Raw genomic sequence first — 19,405 nt, 5'->3', positions numbered from 1 at the left:
TTAGTATTTAAATGGCATCACTTTATTATAACATGTATTTATTATTAATATCCCCACGTCACTTTAGTATTTAACATGTGTTATTAATATCCCCACGTCACTTTAGTATTTAACATGTGTTAATATCCACACTTCACTTTAGTATTTAACATGTGTTATTAATATCCCCACGTCACTTTAGTATTTAACATGTGTTAATATCCCCACTTCACTTTAGTATTTAACATGTGTTAATATCCCCCACACTTCACTTTAGTATTTAACATGTGTTAATATCCCCACGTCACTTTAGTATTTAACATGTGTTAATATCCCCACGTCACTTTAGTATTTAACATGTGTTAATATCCCCACGTCACTTTAGTATTTAACATGTGTTAATATCCCCACGTCACTTTAGTATTTAACATGTGTTAATATCCACACTTCACTTTAGTATTTAACATGTGTTAATATCCCCACGTCACTTTAGTATTTAACATGTGTTAATATCCCCACGTCACTTTAGTATTTAACATGTGTTAATATCCCCACGTCACTTTTAGTATTTAACATGTGTTATTAATATCCCCACGTCACTTTTAGTATTTAACATGTGTTAATATCCCCACGTCACTTTAGTATTTAACATGTGTTAATATCCCCACGTCACTTTAGTATTTAACATGTGTTAATATCCCCACGTCACTTTAGTATTTAACATGTGTTAATATCCCCACGTCACTTTAGTATTTAACATGTGTTAATATCCCCACGTCACTTTAGTATTTAACATGTGTTAATATCCCCACGTCACTTTAGTATTTAACATGTGTTAATATCCCCACGTCACTTTAGTATTTAACATGTGTTAATATCCACACTTCACTTTAGTATTTAACATGTGTTAATATCCCCATTTGGCTTTTAACATTTGTTAATATCCACACTTCACTTTTAACATTGGTTATTTTCACATTGACACGGTTGTGGTCTGGTTACAGTTGGGACTGCCAACGCCATTGGAACTAGTGCCAATTACATGTGTCAATGAACATCTCTTAATAGTTCCATCCAATTCATCAGATAGATGCTGACAAACTCCTGCTCTGATCCAGCTCGTTAGGGGCCCGCTTGACCAGGAGGGCTTTGATAGGTTTTAATATCATGAACACATATTTCATGTGAAGACATGTGTGGTGTTGTAGCACGAAGCCACAGGCAGACAGGGGGGAAGACAGGAGGGATGGAGGGAGAAAAGGATTTGATGCCCCCCTCGTTCACCTCAGACACCCCCAGAAGACATACAGTAGATAAAATGGCCAAATGTTGGGAAAATAAAGCTTTTGTGAATCTGAATATACACTAGTAGCTATGGATTCACACAAATAGTGTTTATTCACATAACAAACGACATATCTGGGAGAGGGGAGCGTGTTCATGCTTTAGATTAGTGAGTTTTTACGTGGGGCTGTCTGCGGCCATTTTGGATTGACATTGTTTTCCATGTCAACAACATGAGCTGAAAAACAGAGTTCACCGGGCAATGCAACATCACGTTATAGTCTGAGCTGCTCCTGCCTGGCCACTCCCATTGGTTACCCAATGACAACAAAGCCCGGCGTGGCCCCTGGCCTAGCTAGCGTTAGTGATTTATCTTTGTGCATAATAACATCGGGCTCAGTCAGCGGGAGGCCTCTGCATCACGTCGCTCATTACAAAACATCAGCGGATTACCCAGATCCACTTCCTGAAATCCCTTCATTGGAATAATACAGGGAATTGCATCTATCCCAGGGTCGCCGCGAGGGGCCATCCCACTTGTCTGAGCAAAGTTGACATGTCATTGTCTTCTGCATGGAGTGGTGGAGGGTTGGGGGAGTGTGTGTGTGCGTGTACGTTTATGTGTCTATGTGCGAGTGCACCCGCGCATGCGAGACAAATCCATTAATTCGCAGTGACGTTGAACGTAGCGACAATCCCCGACCCCCAATCCCGAGGTTAATTAAATCCAAATGAAGCTCGTTAGGCGGACAGAAACACCTGCACAACAGTCAAACAAAAGCATGTTGGGGAGAGATGTCATTAACGTGTTAATGCTAAATCCCCCCAGATTTATTTGGGAGCTGGGTTTTTGTCAGTCAACACAATGAGAAGAATCCTACTATTATCCCTGGGTCAATATTGACCACCAACACAAGTGTTAATTGGATCCTGAAACGCCAAGCTAAGTCTCACCTACTCTCGGAGCAGTTCAAAGAGATAATGAATATCTCATTATTATTTTTTTATTCCAGCTACGTTTATACACGTTGCATGTGCTTGAATCGCTCGGGGCAGAGATGGTGTTCTAATGTGGGATTCTAAATCATGGAGCATAAAACTCATCAGAAGAGGAAAACCCTCCCTGAGCTTGTTCCTGCTTGTTGTGGAGCGCCTGGCAACAGACATCAAGACAGGGATCTTCATCATGGATGCCCTGAGGGCCAGATTAACTACACAGTTCCTCCCCATGCTGCCCTACTGCCATACCTTCCATCAACACCACACCACCCACACACACACACACACACACACACACACACACACACACACACACACACACACACACACACACACACACACACACACACACACACACACACACACACACACACACACACACACACACACACACACACACACACACACAGACAGACAGACAGACAGACAGACAGACAGACAGACAGACAGACAGACAGACAGACAGACAGACAGACAGACAGACAGACAGACAGACAGACAGACAGACAGACAGACAGACAGACAGACAGACAGACAGACAGACAGACAGACAGACAGACAGACAGACAGACAGACAGACAGACAGACAGACAGACAGACAGACAGACAGACAGACAGACAGACAGACAGACAGACAGACAGACAGACAGACAGACAGACAGACAGACAGACAGACAGACAGACAGACAGACAGACAGACAGACAGACAGACAGACAGATGGTGCCAGGGACAGAATCCAGGTCTGTTGTGTAGCTCATCAAGCTACACAGTAAAGATGTCTAATTACAGTGAGTCCTGCTTCAAAGGGAAAAGGCCAGTGCCAATACTATTGATAATTCACATGAAATAAGCTGTCGTTGGGAATAGGGCTGGGAAAAGGAAATGTTTAATTTTTATTAGATTTGGTGGGTCTGTAATCATCTTGGATAAGCATAGAAAGCCTGAGCCAGATATATCAGATTAAGTATGGTACTGTAGCTGACTCCTTGCTTTATATGATGCAGGATATACAGTAAGTATGACCCTATCATAAATACTGTATGTTTGCTGGTTTATAATGATATGATCACTCACAGACTGTATTATTAAAGATATTCACATGTGAACCAATGAGGACGCTACATCCTGAATCTCAATAGCCAATGAGACCATAATAATCATAATCAACTCATGTTTACACCTGACCCTTGACCTCTGAAATTACCTCTGGCTTCTTGACGCGTCCCTCCTGGAAGGAGCAGGTGCGTGGGTCGTGGGTGCAGTCATGTCTGTATTTACACCAGTGGCACTGGTAGGGGCTTCTCACACATGACAAACACCTGAGAGAGGAGAAGGAGAGATTAGAAGGAGAGAGGAGTATGAGAGAGGAGAGAGGGGAAGGAGAGAGGAGAAGGAGGAGGTGAGAGGAGGAGGAGAGGGGAGAAGAAGTAGGAGAGTGGAGAAGGAGAGAGGAGAGATGAGAAGGAGAGGGGAGTAGGGTAGAGGAGAGAGGAAAATGAGAGAGGCGAGAAAAGAAGGATGAGGAAAGAAGAGTAGGAGAGAGATAGGAGAAGAAATAGGGGAGATGAGAGAGGAGTTGGAGAGAGGGGAGATGAGAAGGGAGAGGAGAGAGTAGGAGAGAGGAGTAGGAGAAGGAGAGAGGAGAGAGGAGAAAGGAATAGGAGAGAGGAGTAGGAGACAGGAGAGAGGAGAAGGAGAAAGGAGAAGAATAAGGAGAAAGGAGTAGGATAAAGGAGAGAGGAGAGAGAGTGAGGAACAGGAGAGAGGAGAGAGAGTGAGGAAGAGGGAGAGGAGAGAGAGAGAGGAGAGAGAGTGAGGAAGAAGAGAGAGAGAGAGAGAAGGAGGAAGAGGAGAGAGGAGAGAGAGTGAGGAAGAGGGAGAGGAGGAGAGAGGAGAGAGAGTGAGGAAGAGGAGAGAGGAGAGAGAGTGAGGAAGAGGAGAGAAGAGAGAGGAGGAAGATGAGAGAGGAGAGAGAGTGAGGAAGAGGAGAGAGGAGAGAGAGTGAGGAAGAGGAGAGTGAGGAGAGAGAGAAGGAGGAGAGGAGAGAGGAGAGAGAGTGAAGGAAGGAGAGGAGAGAGGAGAAGAGAGTGAGGAAGAGGAGAGAGGAGAGAGAAGGAGGAAGAGGAGAGAGAGAGAGAGAGTGAGGAAGAGGAGAGAGGAGAGAGAGAGGAAGAGGAGAGAGAGAGAGAGGAGGAAGAGGAGAGAGGAGAGTGAGAGAAGAGAGGAGAGGAGAGAGAGGAGTGAGGAAGAGGAGAAAGGAGAGAGAGTGAGGAAGAGGAGAGAGAGAGAGAGAGTGAGGAAGAGGAGAGAGGAGAGAAGGAGGAACAGGAGAGAGGAGAGAGAGTGAGGAAGAGGAGAGAGGAGAGAGAGTGAGGAACAGGAGGAGAGGAGAGAGAATGAGGAAGAGGAGAGAGGAGATAGAGTGAGGAACAGGAGAGAGGAGAGAGAGTGAGGGAGAGAGGAGAGAGAGTGAGGAACAGGAGAGAGGAGAGAGAGTGAGGAAGAGGAGAGAGGAGAGAGAGTGAGGAAGAGGAGAGAGGAGAGAGAGTGAGGAAGAGGAGAGGAGAGAGAGAGAGTGAGGAAGAGGAAGAGGAGAGAGGAGAGAAGGAGGAAGAGGAGAGAGAGAGGAGAGAGAGAGTGAGGAAGAGGAGAGAGAGAGAGAGTGAGGAGAGTGAGGAGGAGGAGAGAGAGTGAGGAACAGGAGAGAGAGAGAGTGAGGAGGAGAGGAGAGTGGAGAGAGAGTGAGGAACAGGAGAGAGGAGAGAGAGTGAGGAAGAGGAGAGAGGAGAGAGAGTGAGGAAGAGGAGAGAGGAGAGAGAGTGAGGAAGAGGAGAGAGGAGAGAGAGTGAAGAACAGGAGAGTGGAGAGAGAGTGAGGAAGAGGAGAGTGGAGAGAGAGTGAGGAACAGGGAGAGAGGAGAGAGAGTGAGGAAGAGGAGAGAGGAGAGAGTGAGGAAGAGGGAGAGAGGAGAGAGAGTGAAGAACAGGAGAGTGGAGAGAGAGTGAAGAACAGGAGAGAGGAGAGAGAGTGAGGAAGAGGAGAGAGGAGAGAGAGTGAGGAACAGGAGAGAGGAGAGAGGAAGAGTGAGGAACAGGAGAGAGAGAGTGAGGAAGAGAGTGAGGAGGAAGAGGAGAGAGGAGAGAGAGTGAGGAACAGGAGAGAGAGAGAGAGTGAAGAACAGGGAGAGAGGAGAGAGACTATGGCATGACTTTAATATTCTTTAGTTATGGGTATCAAACATCAATGATATGTTACAGTTTATAATGACATTTTCAACACTTCCTTTTTAAAAAATGTAATAATTCTGACTGTAATTGAGACTAGACATGTAGACTTACGACTTGTGGACGCTGCAGTTGTAGAAGACAAAGCTGGTGTTGGCGAAGACCAGGCCTGTCTCCTTGGACTTGAGGTAGAGCTGAACTATCTGGTGATCAGCTGGAGGGAGGGAGGATACAGAGAAAAACACTATGAGCAGGGTTGGACCACACCAACATATTAGATTACCTGGGATGTGTTCACTAGCAAACAAACAGAACCAAACGGAACCAAGAATAAGCACATGGAACATAACGGGGAGAGACCTATCTGAATTAGTCTTGTTTTTGTTGTGAAATGTTTTCTGTTGCAAAAGTTTTTTAACTGTTTGCAAAGGTGTGCACTAATGACTACACCCCAGAGCACCTCAACCAATGGGAGGTGTGTCTATATCTACTATATCAGAGATGTACTGACCAGTATATCTAATCTGAATTATATATCTATTATATCAGAGATCTACTGACTCTAGGATCTCTAGTCTGAATTATATATATACTATATCAGAGATATACTCACTCTAGGATCGCTAGTCTGAATTATATATCTACTATATCAGAGATGTACTGACCAGTATCTCTAATCCGAATTATATATCTACTATATGAGATATATACTGACTCTAGGATCTCTAGGTTAATGGAGGTGTCTACAGAGACAGTCTGTCTGCTCCTGTCCTTCTGTCTGGTTTCCTAATGAAGGACTGTGTGTTAATGGAGGGTCTACAGAGACAGTCTGTCTGCTCCTGTCCTTCTGTCTGGTTTCCTAATGAAGGACTGTGTGTTAATGGAGGGTCTACAGAGACAGTCTGTCTGCTCCTGTCCTTCTGTCTGGTTTCCTAATGAAGGACTGTGTGTTAATGGAGACTGGGTCTACAGAGACAGTCTGTCTGCTCCTGTCCTTCTGTCTGGTTTCCTAATGAAGGACTGTGTGTTAATGGAGGGTCTACAGAGACAGTCTGTCTGCTCCTGTCCTTCTGTCTGGTTTTCTAATGAAGGACTGTGTGTTAATGGAGGTGTCTACAGAGACAGTCTGTCTGCTCCTGTCCTTCTGTCTGGTTTCCTAATGAAGGACTGACTCCATGTTTAATTCAACAGGCCGACATAGACATCTCCTCCTCCCCCAAAGACAGGAAGAGAAAATTGTCGTCTCCCTCCCTCTCTCTGTCACTCTTGTCTTCTTTTACCCTTCTTCGCTGCCTCTCTCTGTCGCTCCGGTCTTCGTCTCCGTTCCCTCTCTTCTCTCTGTCACTCACGCTCTCTCTCTTTCCCTTCCTTTCCTTCGTGTTGCTCCTGTCTTCCTATCCTCCTCTCTCTCTCTCTCTTGCTCGCTCTTTCTCTAACAAAAGGGGTGAATCGTTCATCAATCACGGTAAAGTGTGGCTGACAATGAATCTGTCCTAATTAGAGCACCTAAATGTTACCTTGATGCCTGCTAGGCTGCTATCACTAGCTCACTACCCCTCCCTGCACTAGGCTGCTATCACTAGCTCACTACCCCTCCCTGCACTAGGCTGCTATCACTAGCTCACTACCCCCTCCCTGTCCTAGGCTGCTATCACTAGCTCACTACCCCTCCCTGCACTAGGCTGCTATCACTAGCTCACTACCCCTCCCTGTCCTAGGCTGCTATCACTAGCTCACTACCCCTCCCTGCACTAGGCTGCTATCACTAGCTCACTACCCCCTCCCTGCACTAGGCTGCTATCACTAGCTCACTACCCCTCCCTGCACTAGGCTGCTATCACTAGCTCACTACCCCTCCCTGCACTAGGCTGCTATCACTAGCTCACTACCCCTCCCTGCACTAGGCTGCTATCACTAGCTCACTACCCCCTCCCTGCACTAGGCTGCTATCACTAGCTCACTACCCCCTCCCTGCACTAGGCTGCTATCACTAGCTCACTACCCCTCCCTGCACTAGGCTGCTATCACTAGCTCACTACCTCTCCCTGCACTAGGCTGCTATCACTAGCTCACTACCCCTCCCTGCACTAGGCTGCTATCACTAGCTCACTACCCCTCCCTGCACTAGGCTGCTATCACTAGCTCACTACCCCCTCCCTGCACTAGGCTGCTATCACTAGCTCACTACCCCCTCCTGCACTAGGCTGCTATCACTAGCTCACTACCCCTCCCTGCACTAGGCTGCTATCACTAGCTCACTACCCCTCCCTGCACTAGGCTGCTATCACTAGCTCACTACCCCTCCCTGCACTAGGCTGCTATCACTAGCTCACTACCCCCTCCCTGCACTAGGCTGCTATCACTAGCTCACTACCCCCTCCCTGCACTAGGCTGCTATCACAGGCAGCTCACTACCCCTCCCTGCACTAGGCTGCTATCACTAGCTCACTACCCCTCCCTGCACTAGGCTGCTATCACTAGCTCACTACCCCCTCCCTGCACTAGGCTGCTATCACTAGCTCACTACCCCTCCCTGCACTAGGCTGCTATCACTAGCTCACTACCCCTCCCTGCACTAGGCTGCTATCACTAGCTCACTACCCCTCCCTGCACTAGGCTGCTATCACTAGCTCACTACCCCTCCCTGCACTAGGCTGCTATCACTAGCTCACTACCCCTCCCTGCAGGGCCCCTCGGCCTCTCTCTCTCTGACACTGCCTGAACAAGATGGCTGCCTAATGAGGCACTCCATCCCTATCCATTAGTGTGGTGTTTCCTAAAGGACAAAATACACAGACGTGTGTGTGTGTGTGTGTGTGTGTGTGTGTGTGTGTGTGTGTGTGTGTGTGTGTGTGTGTGTGTGTGTGATGTGTGTGTGTGTGTGTGTGTGTGTGTGTGTGTGTGTGTGTGTGTGTGTGTGTGTGTGTGTGTGTGTGTGTGTGTGTGTGCGTGCGTGTGCGTGTGTGTGTGCGTGCGTGTGTAAGAGGTGGTGTGGTAATTAGTAACCTTGCCTGAAGACTTGTGTCAGCTCATCGACCTAACGCCTTTAGCTCAGCAGCCTAACACAGTCTTGCTCCATGCAGCCAAGTCAGGTTTAATCTCAGACAGTCACATACATGGTAACATGTTACTGCGGCATCAACAGCTTTTTGGGGCGGCAGGGTAGCTTAGGGATTAGAGCATTGAACTAGTAACCGGAAGGTTAGCGAATGTCTTTGAAATAGTTTTCTCTCCATCAGTCTTCATAGTGAATGAACAGGAGCTGGAGAGAAAGCTGCTGGCCTAATGTAAAGGTCGTACAAATCTGTCGTTCTGCCCCTGAACAGGCAGTTAACCCACTGTTCCTAGGCCATCATTGAAAATACAAATTTGTTCTTAACTGACTTGCCTAGTTAAATAAAGGTAAATAAATAAATTACATGATGTTCATTTGGCATAACACTGAATATGTCATGTTTGTCATTTATTGTCATGTCTTGTCCCTGTGCTCCCCATGCTATTCGTTTCCCTCTGCTGGTCTTGTTTGGTTCTATCCCTCTCTCTCCCCCTCCCTCTCTCACTCTCTCGCTCTCTCTTCTCTCTGTCGTTCCGTTCCTGCTCCCAGCTGTTCCTATTCCCCTAATCATCATTTAGTCTTCCCACACCTGTTCCCGATCCTTTCCCCTGATTAGAGTCCCTATTTATTCCTTTGTGATCCGTTCCTGTTCCGTCGGTTCCTTGTATTGTATTCACCATGCTGTGATTGCGTTTCGCCCTGTCCTGTCGTGTTTTTGCCGTGATTGTGTATCACCCTGTCCTGTCGTGTTTTGTGCCTTCATCAGACGCTGCGTGTGAGCAGGTGTCTCAGTCGACTACGGCCTGCGCCTACCGAAGCGACCTGCAGTCTGTGGCCGCTTCTCCAGTTGTTTTCCCTCTACAAATCTAGAGGATTTCTGTTATTCCGTTTTGGACTTTAATAAACTCTGTTTCTGTTAAGTCGCGTTTGGGTCCTCTTTCACCTGCATGACAGAAGGAACCGACCAAGGAATGGACCCAGCGACTTCAGGCGCTCGTTACACTGCCGTCGAGATCCAAGGAGCCATGCTCGGCAGACACGAGCAGGAATTGTCTGCTGCTCGCCAGGCCGTGGAAAACCTGGCTGCTCAGGTTTCCGACCTCTCTGGACAGTTCCAGAGTCTACGTCTCGTGCCACCTGTTACTTCCTGGCCTGCCGAGCCTCCAGAACCTAGGGTTAATAACCCACCTTGCTACTCCGGGCAGCCCACTGGTGCCGCTCCTTTCTCACGCAGTGTGAGATTGTGTTCTCTCTCCAACCCAACACATACTCTAGAGAGAGAGCTCGGGTTGCTTCACGTCATTTCACTCCTTACTGGCCGGGCTCGAGAATGGGGCACAGCTATCTGGGAGGCAAGGGCTGTTTGCTCTAACGATTTCCAGAACTTTAAAGAGGAGATGATTCGGGTTTTTGACCGTTCAGTTTTTGGTGGGGGAGGCTTCTAGGGCCCTGGCTTCCTTATGCCAAGGTGAACGGTCCATAACGGATTATTCCATTGAGTTTCGCACTCTTGCTGCCTCTAGTGAGTGGAACGAGCCGGCGCTGCTCGCTCGTTTTCTGGAGGGACTCCACGCTGTGGTTAAGGATGAGATTCTCTCCCGGGAGGTTCCTTCAGATGTGGACTCTTTGATTGCTCTCGCCATCCGCATAGAACGACGGGTAGATCTTCGTCACCGGGCTCGTGGAAGAGAGTTAGATAAGCCTACGCCCATGTTCGCCTTAGATGGTAGTCATCTTCCCAGTATCAGATTTGAGACACTACCTTTAACCCTCACAGTATCTGGTAACCACAGTGAGACTATTTCTTTTTTGATTTTCCGTTCACCGTTTACACCTGTTGTTTTGGGTCATCCCTGGCTAGTATGTCATAATCCTTCTATTAATTGGTCTAGTAATTCTATCCTATCCTGGAACGTTTCTTGTCATGTGAAGTGTTTAATGTCTGCCATCCCTCCCGTTTCTTCTGTCCCTACTTCTCAGGAGGAACCTGGCGATTTGACAGGAGTGCCGGAGGAATATCATGATCTGCGCACGGTCTTCAGTGGTCTGAGCCAACTCCCTTCCTCCTCACCGGTCGTATGATTGTAGTATTGATCTCCTTCCGGGGACCACTCCTCCTCGAGGTAGACTATACTCTCTGTCGGCTCCCGAACGTAAGGCTCTCGAGGATTATTTGTCTGTGTCTCTTGACGCCGGTACCATAGTGCCTTCTTCCTCTCCGGCCGGGCGGGGTTCTTTTTTGTTAAGAAGAAGGACGGTACTCTGCGCCCCTGCGTGGATTATCGAGGCTGAATGACATAACGGTTAAGAATCGTTATCCGCTTTTATGTCATCAGCCTTCGAGATTCTGCAGGGAGCCAGGTGCTTTACTAAGTTGGACCTTCGTAACGCTTACCATCTCGTGCGCATCAGAGAGGGGACGAGTGGTTAAAGGCGTTTAATACTCCGTTAGGGCATTTTGAGTACCGGGTTCTGCCGTTCGGTCTCGCCAATGCGCCAGCTGTTTTCAGGCATTAGTTAATGATGTTCTGAGAGACATGCTGAACATTTTGTTTTTGTCTATCTTGACGATATCCTGATTTTTCTCCGTCACTCGAGATTCATGTTCAGCACGTTCGACGTGTTCTACAGCGCCTTTTAGAGAATTGTCTCTACGTAAAGGCTGAGAAGTGCTCTTTTCATGTCTCCTCCGTTACTTTTCTCGGTTCCGTTATTTCCGCTGAAGGCATTCAGATGGATTCCGCTAAGGTCCAAGCTGTCAGTGATTGGCCCGTTCCAAGGTCACGTGTCGAGTTGCAGCGCTTTTAGGTTTCGCTAATTTCTATCGGCGTTTCATTCGTAATTTCGGTCAAGTTGCTGCCCCTCTCACAGCTCTTACTTCTGTCAAGACGTGTTTTAAGTGGTCCGGTTCCGCCCAGGGCTTTTGATCTTCTAAAAGAACGTTTTACGTCCGCTCCTATCCTCGTTACTCCTGACGTCACTAGACAATTCATTGTCGAGGTTGACCTTCAGAGGTAGGCGTGTTAATGGAGCCATTCTATCCCAGCGCTTCCAGTCTGACGATAAGGTTCATCCTTGCGCTTATTTTCTCATCGCCTGTCGCCATCTGAGCGCAACTATGATGTGGGTAACCGTGAACTGCTCGCCATCCGCTTAGCCCTAGGCGAATGGCGACAGTGGTTGGAGGGGGCGACCGTTCCTTTTGTCGTTTGGACAGACCATAAGAACCTTGAGTACATCCGTTCTGCCAAACGACTTAATGCCCGTCAAGCTCGTTGGGCGTTGTTTTTCCTCGTTTCGAGTTTGTGATTTCTTACCGTCCGGGTAGCAGAACACCAAGCCTGATGCCTTATCCCGTCTGTTTAGTTCTTCTGTGGCTTCTACTGATCCCGAGGGGATTCTTCCTTATGGGCGTGTTGTCGGGTTAACAGTCTGGGGAATTGAAAGACAGGTTAAGCAAGCACTCACGCACACTGCGTCGCCGCGCGCTGTCCTAGTAACCTCCTTTTCGTTCCTGTTTCCACTCGTCTGGCTGTTCTTCAGTGGGCTCACTCTGCCAAGTTAGCGGGTCATCCCGGTGTTCGAGGCACTCTTGCGTCTATTCGCCAGCGCTTTTGGTGGCCGACTCAGGAGCGTGACACGCGCCCCGTTTCGTGGCTGCTTGTTCGGACTGCGCGCAGACTAAGTCGGGTAACTCTCCTCCTGCCGGTCGTCTCAGACCGCTCCCCATTCCTTCTCGACCATGGTCTCACATTGCCTTAGACTTCATTACCGGTCTGCCTTTGTCTGCGGGGAAGACTGTGATTCTGACGGTTGTCGATAGGTTCTCTAAGGCGGCACATTTCATTCCCCTCGCTAAACTTCCTTCCGCTAAGGAGACGGCACAAATCATTATTGAGAATGTATTCAGAATTCATGGCCTCCCGTTAGACGCCGTTTCAGACAGAGGTCCGCAATTCACGTCACAGTTTTGGAGGGAGTTCTGTCGTTTGATTGGTGCGTCCGTCAGTCTCTCTTCCGGGTTTCATCCCCAGTCTAACGGTCAAGCAGAGAGGGCCAATCAGACGATTGGTCGCATACTACGCAGCCTTTCTTTCAGAAACCCTGCGTCTTGGGCAGAACAGCTCCCTGGGCAGAATACGCTCTGGTCGCTTCCTTCGTCTGCTACCGGGTTATCTCCGTTTCAGAGTAGTCTGGGTTACCAGCCTCCTCTGTTCTCATCCCAGCTTGCCGAGTCCAGCGTTCCCTCCGCTCAGCGTTTGTCCAACGTTGTGAGCGCACCTGGAGGAGGGTGAGGTCTGCACTTTGCCGTTACAGGGCACAGACGGTGAAGCCGCCAATAAACGCAGGATTAAGAGTCCAAGGTATTGTTGCGGCCAGAGAGTGTGGCTTTCCACTCGCAACCTTCCTCTTACGACAGCTTCTCGTAAGTTGACTCCGCGGTTCATTGGTCCGTTCCGTGTCTCCCAGGTCGTCAATCCTGTCGCTGTGCGACTGCTGCTTCCGCGACATCTTCGTCGCGTCCATCCTGTCTTCCATGTCTCCTGTGTTAAGCCCTTTCTTCACACTCCCCGTTCGTCTTCCCCCTCCCCCCTCCCGTCCTTGTCGAGCGCACCTATTTACAAGGTACATAAAATTATGGACATGCGTTCTCGGGGACGGGGTCACCAATACCTAGTGGATTGGGAGGGTTACGGTCCTGAGGAGAGGAGTTGGGTTCCGTCTCAGGACGTGCTGGACCGTTCGCTCATCGATGATTTCCTCCGTTGCCGCCAGGATTCCTCCTCGAGTGCGCCAGGAGCGCTCGGTGAGTGGGGGGTACTGTCATGTTTGTCATTTATTGTCATGTCTTGTCCCTGTGCTCCCCATGCTATTCGTTTCCCTCTGCTGGTCTTGTTTGGTTCTATCCCTCTCTCTCCCCTCCCTCTCTCACTCTCTCGCTCTCTCTTCTCTCTGTCGTTCCGTTCCTGCTCCCAGCTGTTCCTATTCCCCTAATCATCATTTAGTCTTCCCACACCTGTTCCCGATCCTTTCCCTGATTAGAGTCCCTATTTATTCCTTTGTGATCCGTTCCTGTTCCGTCGGTTCCTTGTATTGTATTCACCATGCTGTGATTGCGTTTCGCCCTGTCCTGTCGTGTTTTTGCCGTGATTGTGTATCACCCTGTCCTGTCGTGTTTTGTGCCTTCATCAGACGCTGCGTGTGAGCAGGTGTCTCAGTCGACTACGGCCTGCGCCTATATAAAGCGACCTGCAGTCTGTGGCATAACGCTTCTCCAGTTGTTTTCCCCTCTACAAATCTAGAGGATTTCTGTTATTCCGTTTTGGACTTTAATAAACTCTGTTTCTGTTAAGTCGCGTTTGGGTCCTCTTTCACCTGCATGACAGAATACATGTTCCTAATTCCCCTGAGTACCCTTTAGTCTATCAGTTATACATCTGTGCATAGGTTGTGTGTGTGTGTGTTTTGTGTGTGTGTGTGTGTGTGTGTGTGTGTGCAACAGGATGTGTGTGTGTGTGTGTGTGTGTGTGTGTGTGTGTGTGTGTGTGTGTGTGTGTGTGTGTGTGTGTGTGTGTGTGTGTGTGTGTGTGTGTGTGTGTGTGTGTGTGTGTGTGTGTGTGTGTGTGTGTGTGTGTGTGTGTGTGTGTGTAATTGAGTCCGGGTTTGATGTGAAGGTGTAATAGCCCATGTACACTGTAAGTGTGTCCCCCTCTGTACTGTAAGCAGGGGTTTAGTGTGTGTTAGGCCTCAGTGGGTCCCTCAGCCCTGTAATTTCATGGTGGCCTGCTTGCCCCGCTCCCAATACTTATAGGTGTTATTATTCATGCAATGCTGTACACAATCCCACCGTTGGGCTCTCACCCACCCGAGGCCACTGCCAAAAAGTCAATCATCTGCTAATTTAGCTAGTGTATGGTTGTCCTGGATTGAGTCCCAAATGGCACCCTATTCCTATGTAGTGCACTACTTTAGACCAGGATCTGGCCAAAAGCACTACATAGAGAAACGGTGGCATTTGGGACGCAGCCTCAACATCAACAATAACAATGAAATTGTCCATGTGAATGGCCTTTCTCTCTCTTCTAAGTCCTTCCCACCTTTACATTAGGCCAGCAGCTTTCTCTCCAGCTCCTGTTCATTCACTATGAAGACTGATGGAGAGAACTATTTCAAAGACATTCGCTAAATGTGGTAAACAAATAAACATCTGCAGAGTATTTGTAGGAGGAACAATTATTTTCTCTTTAGCAGGATTAGCATTGTGCCAACGTGAACCAACGGCTAGCGTTAGCACTCCCTTACTACTTTTGAGGAGGCGTTAGCTTAGCCAACGTGAAGCAGCAGCTAGCGTTAGCACTCCCCTGCTTCTTTTGAGGCGCGGCAGCGTCTTCATTATCTCCACATGGAGACGTCTGGGTATTATGAAAGATTACCAGTCCTCCAGACAGCTGCCCAGATGTGTGCATTTTTTCAATTATACCTGGGTTAACCAACCACGTCGAGGAGGAGAGAAGCGAGGGATGAGAGAGGGACAAGAAAGCTTAGCTCGGAGAATGAATGCTGTCAAAAGCGTTTTTTGGCAGCGGGATTCATTTTTAACCGCTCCTCCCCTTCACTTTGCCTTCGAAATGAGTCCCGGAGAGGTGGAGTGATCTGCCCGCGCTCAGGGCTGTTGAGGTCCCACATGTCTCTGTCAGCCTACCTCCTCGATGAGAGAGTAAATAAATAAACGCTCTATAATGACAGTTGATTGGGTGACTAAACACGTTCTAGGGCGCTGCTCCGAGGGTTCCGGGCTACGATGGGTAAGAGGGAACGTAAGCTAGTTAGTGTTTTGGCTTCATCAGTAACACCTCCATAAGCGTCAATACACTCATGTAAACCACTTTCAAAAAAATAATTAAATAAAATACTCAAAACCGAGCTCTTTGATTGGTCTATAATCAGTCAGGTATCTTATGCTACAGACCTTTGTCTACGATAATGCGAGGCACCTCCTTCTCGGCAGGCGAGCTGCACCTGATGCGGTTCCCCTCCACCAGGCCGTCCATCTCAGCCAGGTCCTCAAAGGTACAGTTAACCCCTGCAGACAACTCTGGGACGTTATGGGCCTCCAGGATCAGCTGTGGAGAGAAGACAGAGGGGGGTTACGTATGGCATCAGGGGAGAAGAGCGGAGTAGAGGGAGGGGGTGGAACGGTCCTGTGTGGCTCAGTCAGTAGAGCATGGCGCTTTCAACGCCAAGGATGTAGGTTTGATTCCCACGGGGGATCAGTAGGAAAATATATGCACCAGAGATATATGTATCTCTGGATAAGGGTGTCTGCTAAATGACTCAAATGGCGTGAGAATTGGGAGATATTCCATTAGTAGAATTGGGAGATATTCCATTAGTAGAATTGGGAGATATTCCATTAGTAGAATTGGGAGATATTCCATTAGTAGAATTGGGAGATATTCCATTAGTAGAATTGGGAGATATTCCATTAGTAGAATTGAGAGATACAGCGATGGGATAGATGAATGTATAGTGTCATCTGATGGTGGAGGGATAGAGGAGGGAAAAGAGGACAGCTGGGGGTAAGGATCCCCTGTAGACATATCATGCCGTGATAAAGCCACAACATTGAGGGTTCAGTGAGTAGCAGTTCACCCTACATCACATCACACATCAGTATAGGCTCTGGTGTCCCACATAGCACCCTGATCCCTATGTAGAGCACTACTGTTGATCAGGTGGCCCATATGGCTTGGTTCAAAAGCAGTGCCCTATATAGGAAAAAGGCTGACATTTGGGACTCACCCTATATTAGCATATCGCAACAGAAACATCAACATGACAGGATGTCTTCAGAGAGGCAGGAAGTCTTTCCTGTCCAGAGGACCATCTACGGCTCTCGCTGACTCACCCATCCATCAACTCATTCTGACATGAATACCTTTTCAATGGACATGAGAGAGAAGGAGAGAGAGAGTGAAGGAGAGGGAGAGAGAGAGAAGGAGAGAGAGAGTGAGTGAGAGGGAGAGAGAGTGAAGGAGAGGGAGAGAGAGTGAAGGAGAGGGAGAGAGAGTGAAGGAGAGGGAGAGAGTGAAGGAGAGGTAGAGAGAGTGAAGGAGAGGGAGAGAGAGAGTGAAAGAGAGAATGTGAAGGAGGGAGAGAGTGAAGGAGAGGGAGAAAGAGTGAAGGAGAGGGAGAGAGAGTGAAGAAGAGGGAGAGAGAGTGAAGGAGAGGGAGAGAGAGTGAAGGAGAGGGAGAGAGTGAAGGAGAGGTAGAGAGAGTGAAGGAGAGGGAGAGAGAGAGTGAAAGAGAGAATGTGAAGGAGGGAGAGAGTGAAGGAGAGGGAGAAAGAGTGAAGGAGAGGGAGAGAGAGTGAAGAAGAGGGAGAGAGAGTGAAGGAGAGGGAGAGAGAGTGAAGGAGAGGGAGAGAGATAGAAACAAAAAGACAAGGAGAGAAGAAGACAGCAGGACATGTTTGTTGAGCATCAGCTCTGTGTTTTACAAAGGCTGCTGGCGATTCTTTGACTGTTTGTCATCTGGTGAACAGTTGGAGGCCAATGCCCTCCTTGCTCTGTCCCCCTGGGCTACCCACCATGCCCTGCGGCAGGCCGTGCCAATTTCACATCCCACTTCTACGAGTACATGTCCCTGAGAGAAAGGGAGGGAGGGGGGAAGGAGGGAGGGAGGGGAGGAGCTAGGTGGAAAGGGAGAGGAGGAAGGTGAGAGGTAATTAGGTAGGGAGGGAGGGAATGAGGGAGGGAATGAGGAAGAGAAGGATGTAGATTCCTGTTGTTGATCGTGCTGAGTAAACTGCTCTCCTCTCTAAAGAGCAGAGGATGAGTGGGGGGGGACTTGACAGACTTGACGAGTAGAAAAATAGTCCTTGAACAAGTGAGAAAGGGGAGAAAAATATGAATGGGGTCAAGACCAAAATATAAATATTGAGGTGGCGAATAGAGGAGGCCTTGCATCCATTCTGCTGTTGGCCGCAGCACATTTATAATACGGCGCCAGAGAAGCTCCTGTACGGTGTGAGAAGGGCTGACCTGCACTGTTTTTATATTGCTGTTTAGTGTTTAATGAAAAGTCTGCGGCTGTCGCTGGGCACCGTACAGATACAGGAGCTTCCCTATTACTGTAGAGGAGCCACACGCAGCCAGGTCGGAGACACAGCCCTCGTCCCACTTCATTTCTTTTTCCTTTTAAGGAGCAATGTGGCGCAAGTTTTCTTCAATTACATTTGGAGCAGTCGCGGCCCTAAACCGAGCCGCCCGGGCCTAAACATGGAGTAGGAAAATAAGCTGTGTTCCGTGTCAATCGAATCACACACACACGTGGAGAGAAATAGGTTCTCGCGTCTCTCCTTAATAATACACTGTGTCTCGCGTGGAGGCTATGATGTGATAGATCGTATTGGCTTGGGTTGCCATAGTGACATAAAGAGGAGGATGTTGATCTGGGGGTGGTTCATTTAGATGCATACTGTACATGCCTCCTTGATTTGTATGACATGTGGCAGATTATGTGATGCATTATACTGTAATAACACATGGTATGACACATCTTATGACTGTCATCCACTGAGAACAGAGTGTGAGATTCCATATGCCTTTTGGAATACTATTACAATGTGTGAATACATCTATTGTCACACGCTGTGAGCATATTTGAATTCTCATTGTAGCGAGAGACAAGCAGCCTGGTGACAAGGCATTATCTTCTCGTCTCTGTCTGGAGACATGTGAATACAGACATACAGCAATATACTTATAATAACACTAACAGTGGAGTCCAGACCTCCTCTGTGAAGCTATTAGAATTGTATTTTATCTCAACAGGGAGCGATCTGGTCAGTTTACTAGCACCTGCTCTACGAAGTCTTTATAGGATGGCTGTTATATCTACAGACAACAGCTCCAGAGACACTTCAAAACAAACGCAAGAGGACAAGCTAATGGGCAAATAAAGAAGAAAAGCACATCAATGCTTTTACGAGAGAGAAACTCCTCTGTAGAGGGGCTCCAGCTTATCTTTTTAAACTAATATTTAATAACTAAAAGGTCAAGGACTGGCCCTGCCTGCCCGCCCAGTCTCACCAATCAATTGGATGGGAGATCTGTTGCGTAGAGAAAGGTTAAACACTCTCAGAACGCCAAGGCAGAGTGTGTGTGTGTGTGTGTGTGTGTGTGTGTGTGTGTGTGTGTGTGTGTGTGTGTGTGTGTGTGTGTGTGTGTGTGTGTGTGTGTGTGTGTGTGTGTGTGTGTGTGTGTGTGTGTGTGTGTTCACACACACTCTCGCTCTCCATGATTATTATTATTATTACACCCAGGGAGCTGAATGTTCAGACAGTACCCTGAGAGTAGTATCTGTACATGACCCTTCCTGATTTACGTTTATATACTTGGCCAGCAAAGATTAAAAGCAATCTCATATCCCCATTACGTATCAAATGGGGTTGAAATGACACCGTAGATCGTTGGTATTCAAAGTTGGGGGGAACTGCAGTGGGGTCGTCAAAATAAAAATATATTTTTTGGGGTGTGGGGGGGTCTAAAATGAACAGCACAGATTATTGAAAAATTCAATTTGATTGAGGGAATGTATTTATTTGTTGTTTATTTGTAAAGACATGACAATTGAAATTGAATTGAAGTTACTTGTGGGTGTAAAAATCTAATTGAAGGTTGTGTCATTATTTTGTGGGTGCGGTCATGATAAATTATCACAAAAATAATGGGGTCCCCAGAAATTCCAACGGATAAAATGGGGTCCCAGCTGAAAAAGTCTGAATACCACATAGATGGACAGGTGGATTCAGTGTGTTGCATTAACTGGTGTACTGATCTACAGTCTAGTTCTACAGGA

The 19,405-nt window shown here is 47.8% G+C and overlaps 1 protein-coding gene across 1 annotated transcript in view; it reads right to left on the bottom strand.

Moving 5' to 3' along the window:
• Window positions 1–3,467: 3,467 nt before the first annotated feature.
• LOC124020538 (plexin-A4-like) overlaps window positions 3,468–19,405 on the bottom strand; it is a gene marked incomplete at its 3' end in the record, with an annotated part of 200,237 nt that continues 184,299 nt past the window's right edge. The window contains exons 5-7 of the mRNA XM_046335776.1: window positions 15,513–15,666; window positions 5,602–5,701; window positions 3,468–3,582 (exon numbers count right to left, since the gene is read on the bottom strand). Coding sequence (XP_046191732.1) covers window positions 3,468–3,582; window positions 5,602–5,701; window positions 15,513–15,666 — 369 coding nt within the window. The remainder of the gene's footprint in view (window positions 3,583–5,601; window positions 5,702–15,512; window positions 15,667–19,405) is intronic.

Source organism: Oncorhynchus gorbuscha, unplaced genomic scaffold (assembly GCF_021184085.1).
Source record: "Oncorhynchus gorbuscha isolate QuinsamMale2020 ecotype Even-year unplaced genomic scaffold, OgorEven_v1.0 Un_scaffold_849, whole genome shotgun sequence".
NCBI lineage: Eukaryota > Metazoa > Chordata > Actinopteri > Salmoniformes > Salmonidae > Oncorhynchus > Oncorhynchus gorbuscha.
The sequence above is the reverse complement of the archived record's forward strand: the minus strand, read 5'-3'. Positions and strand labels throughout refer to the sequence as shown.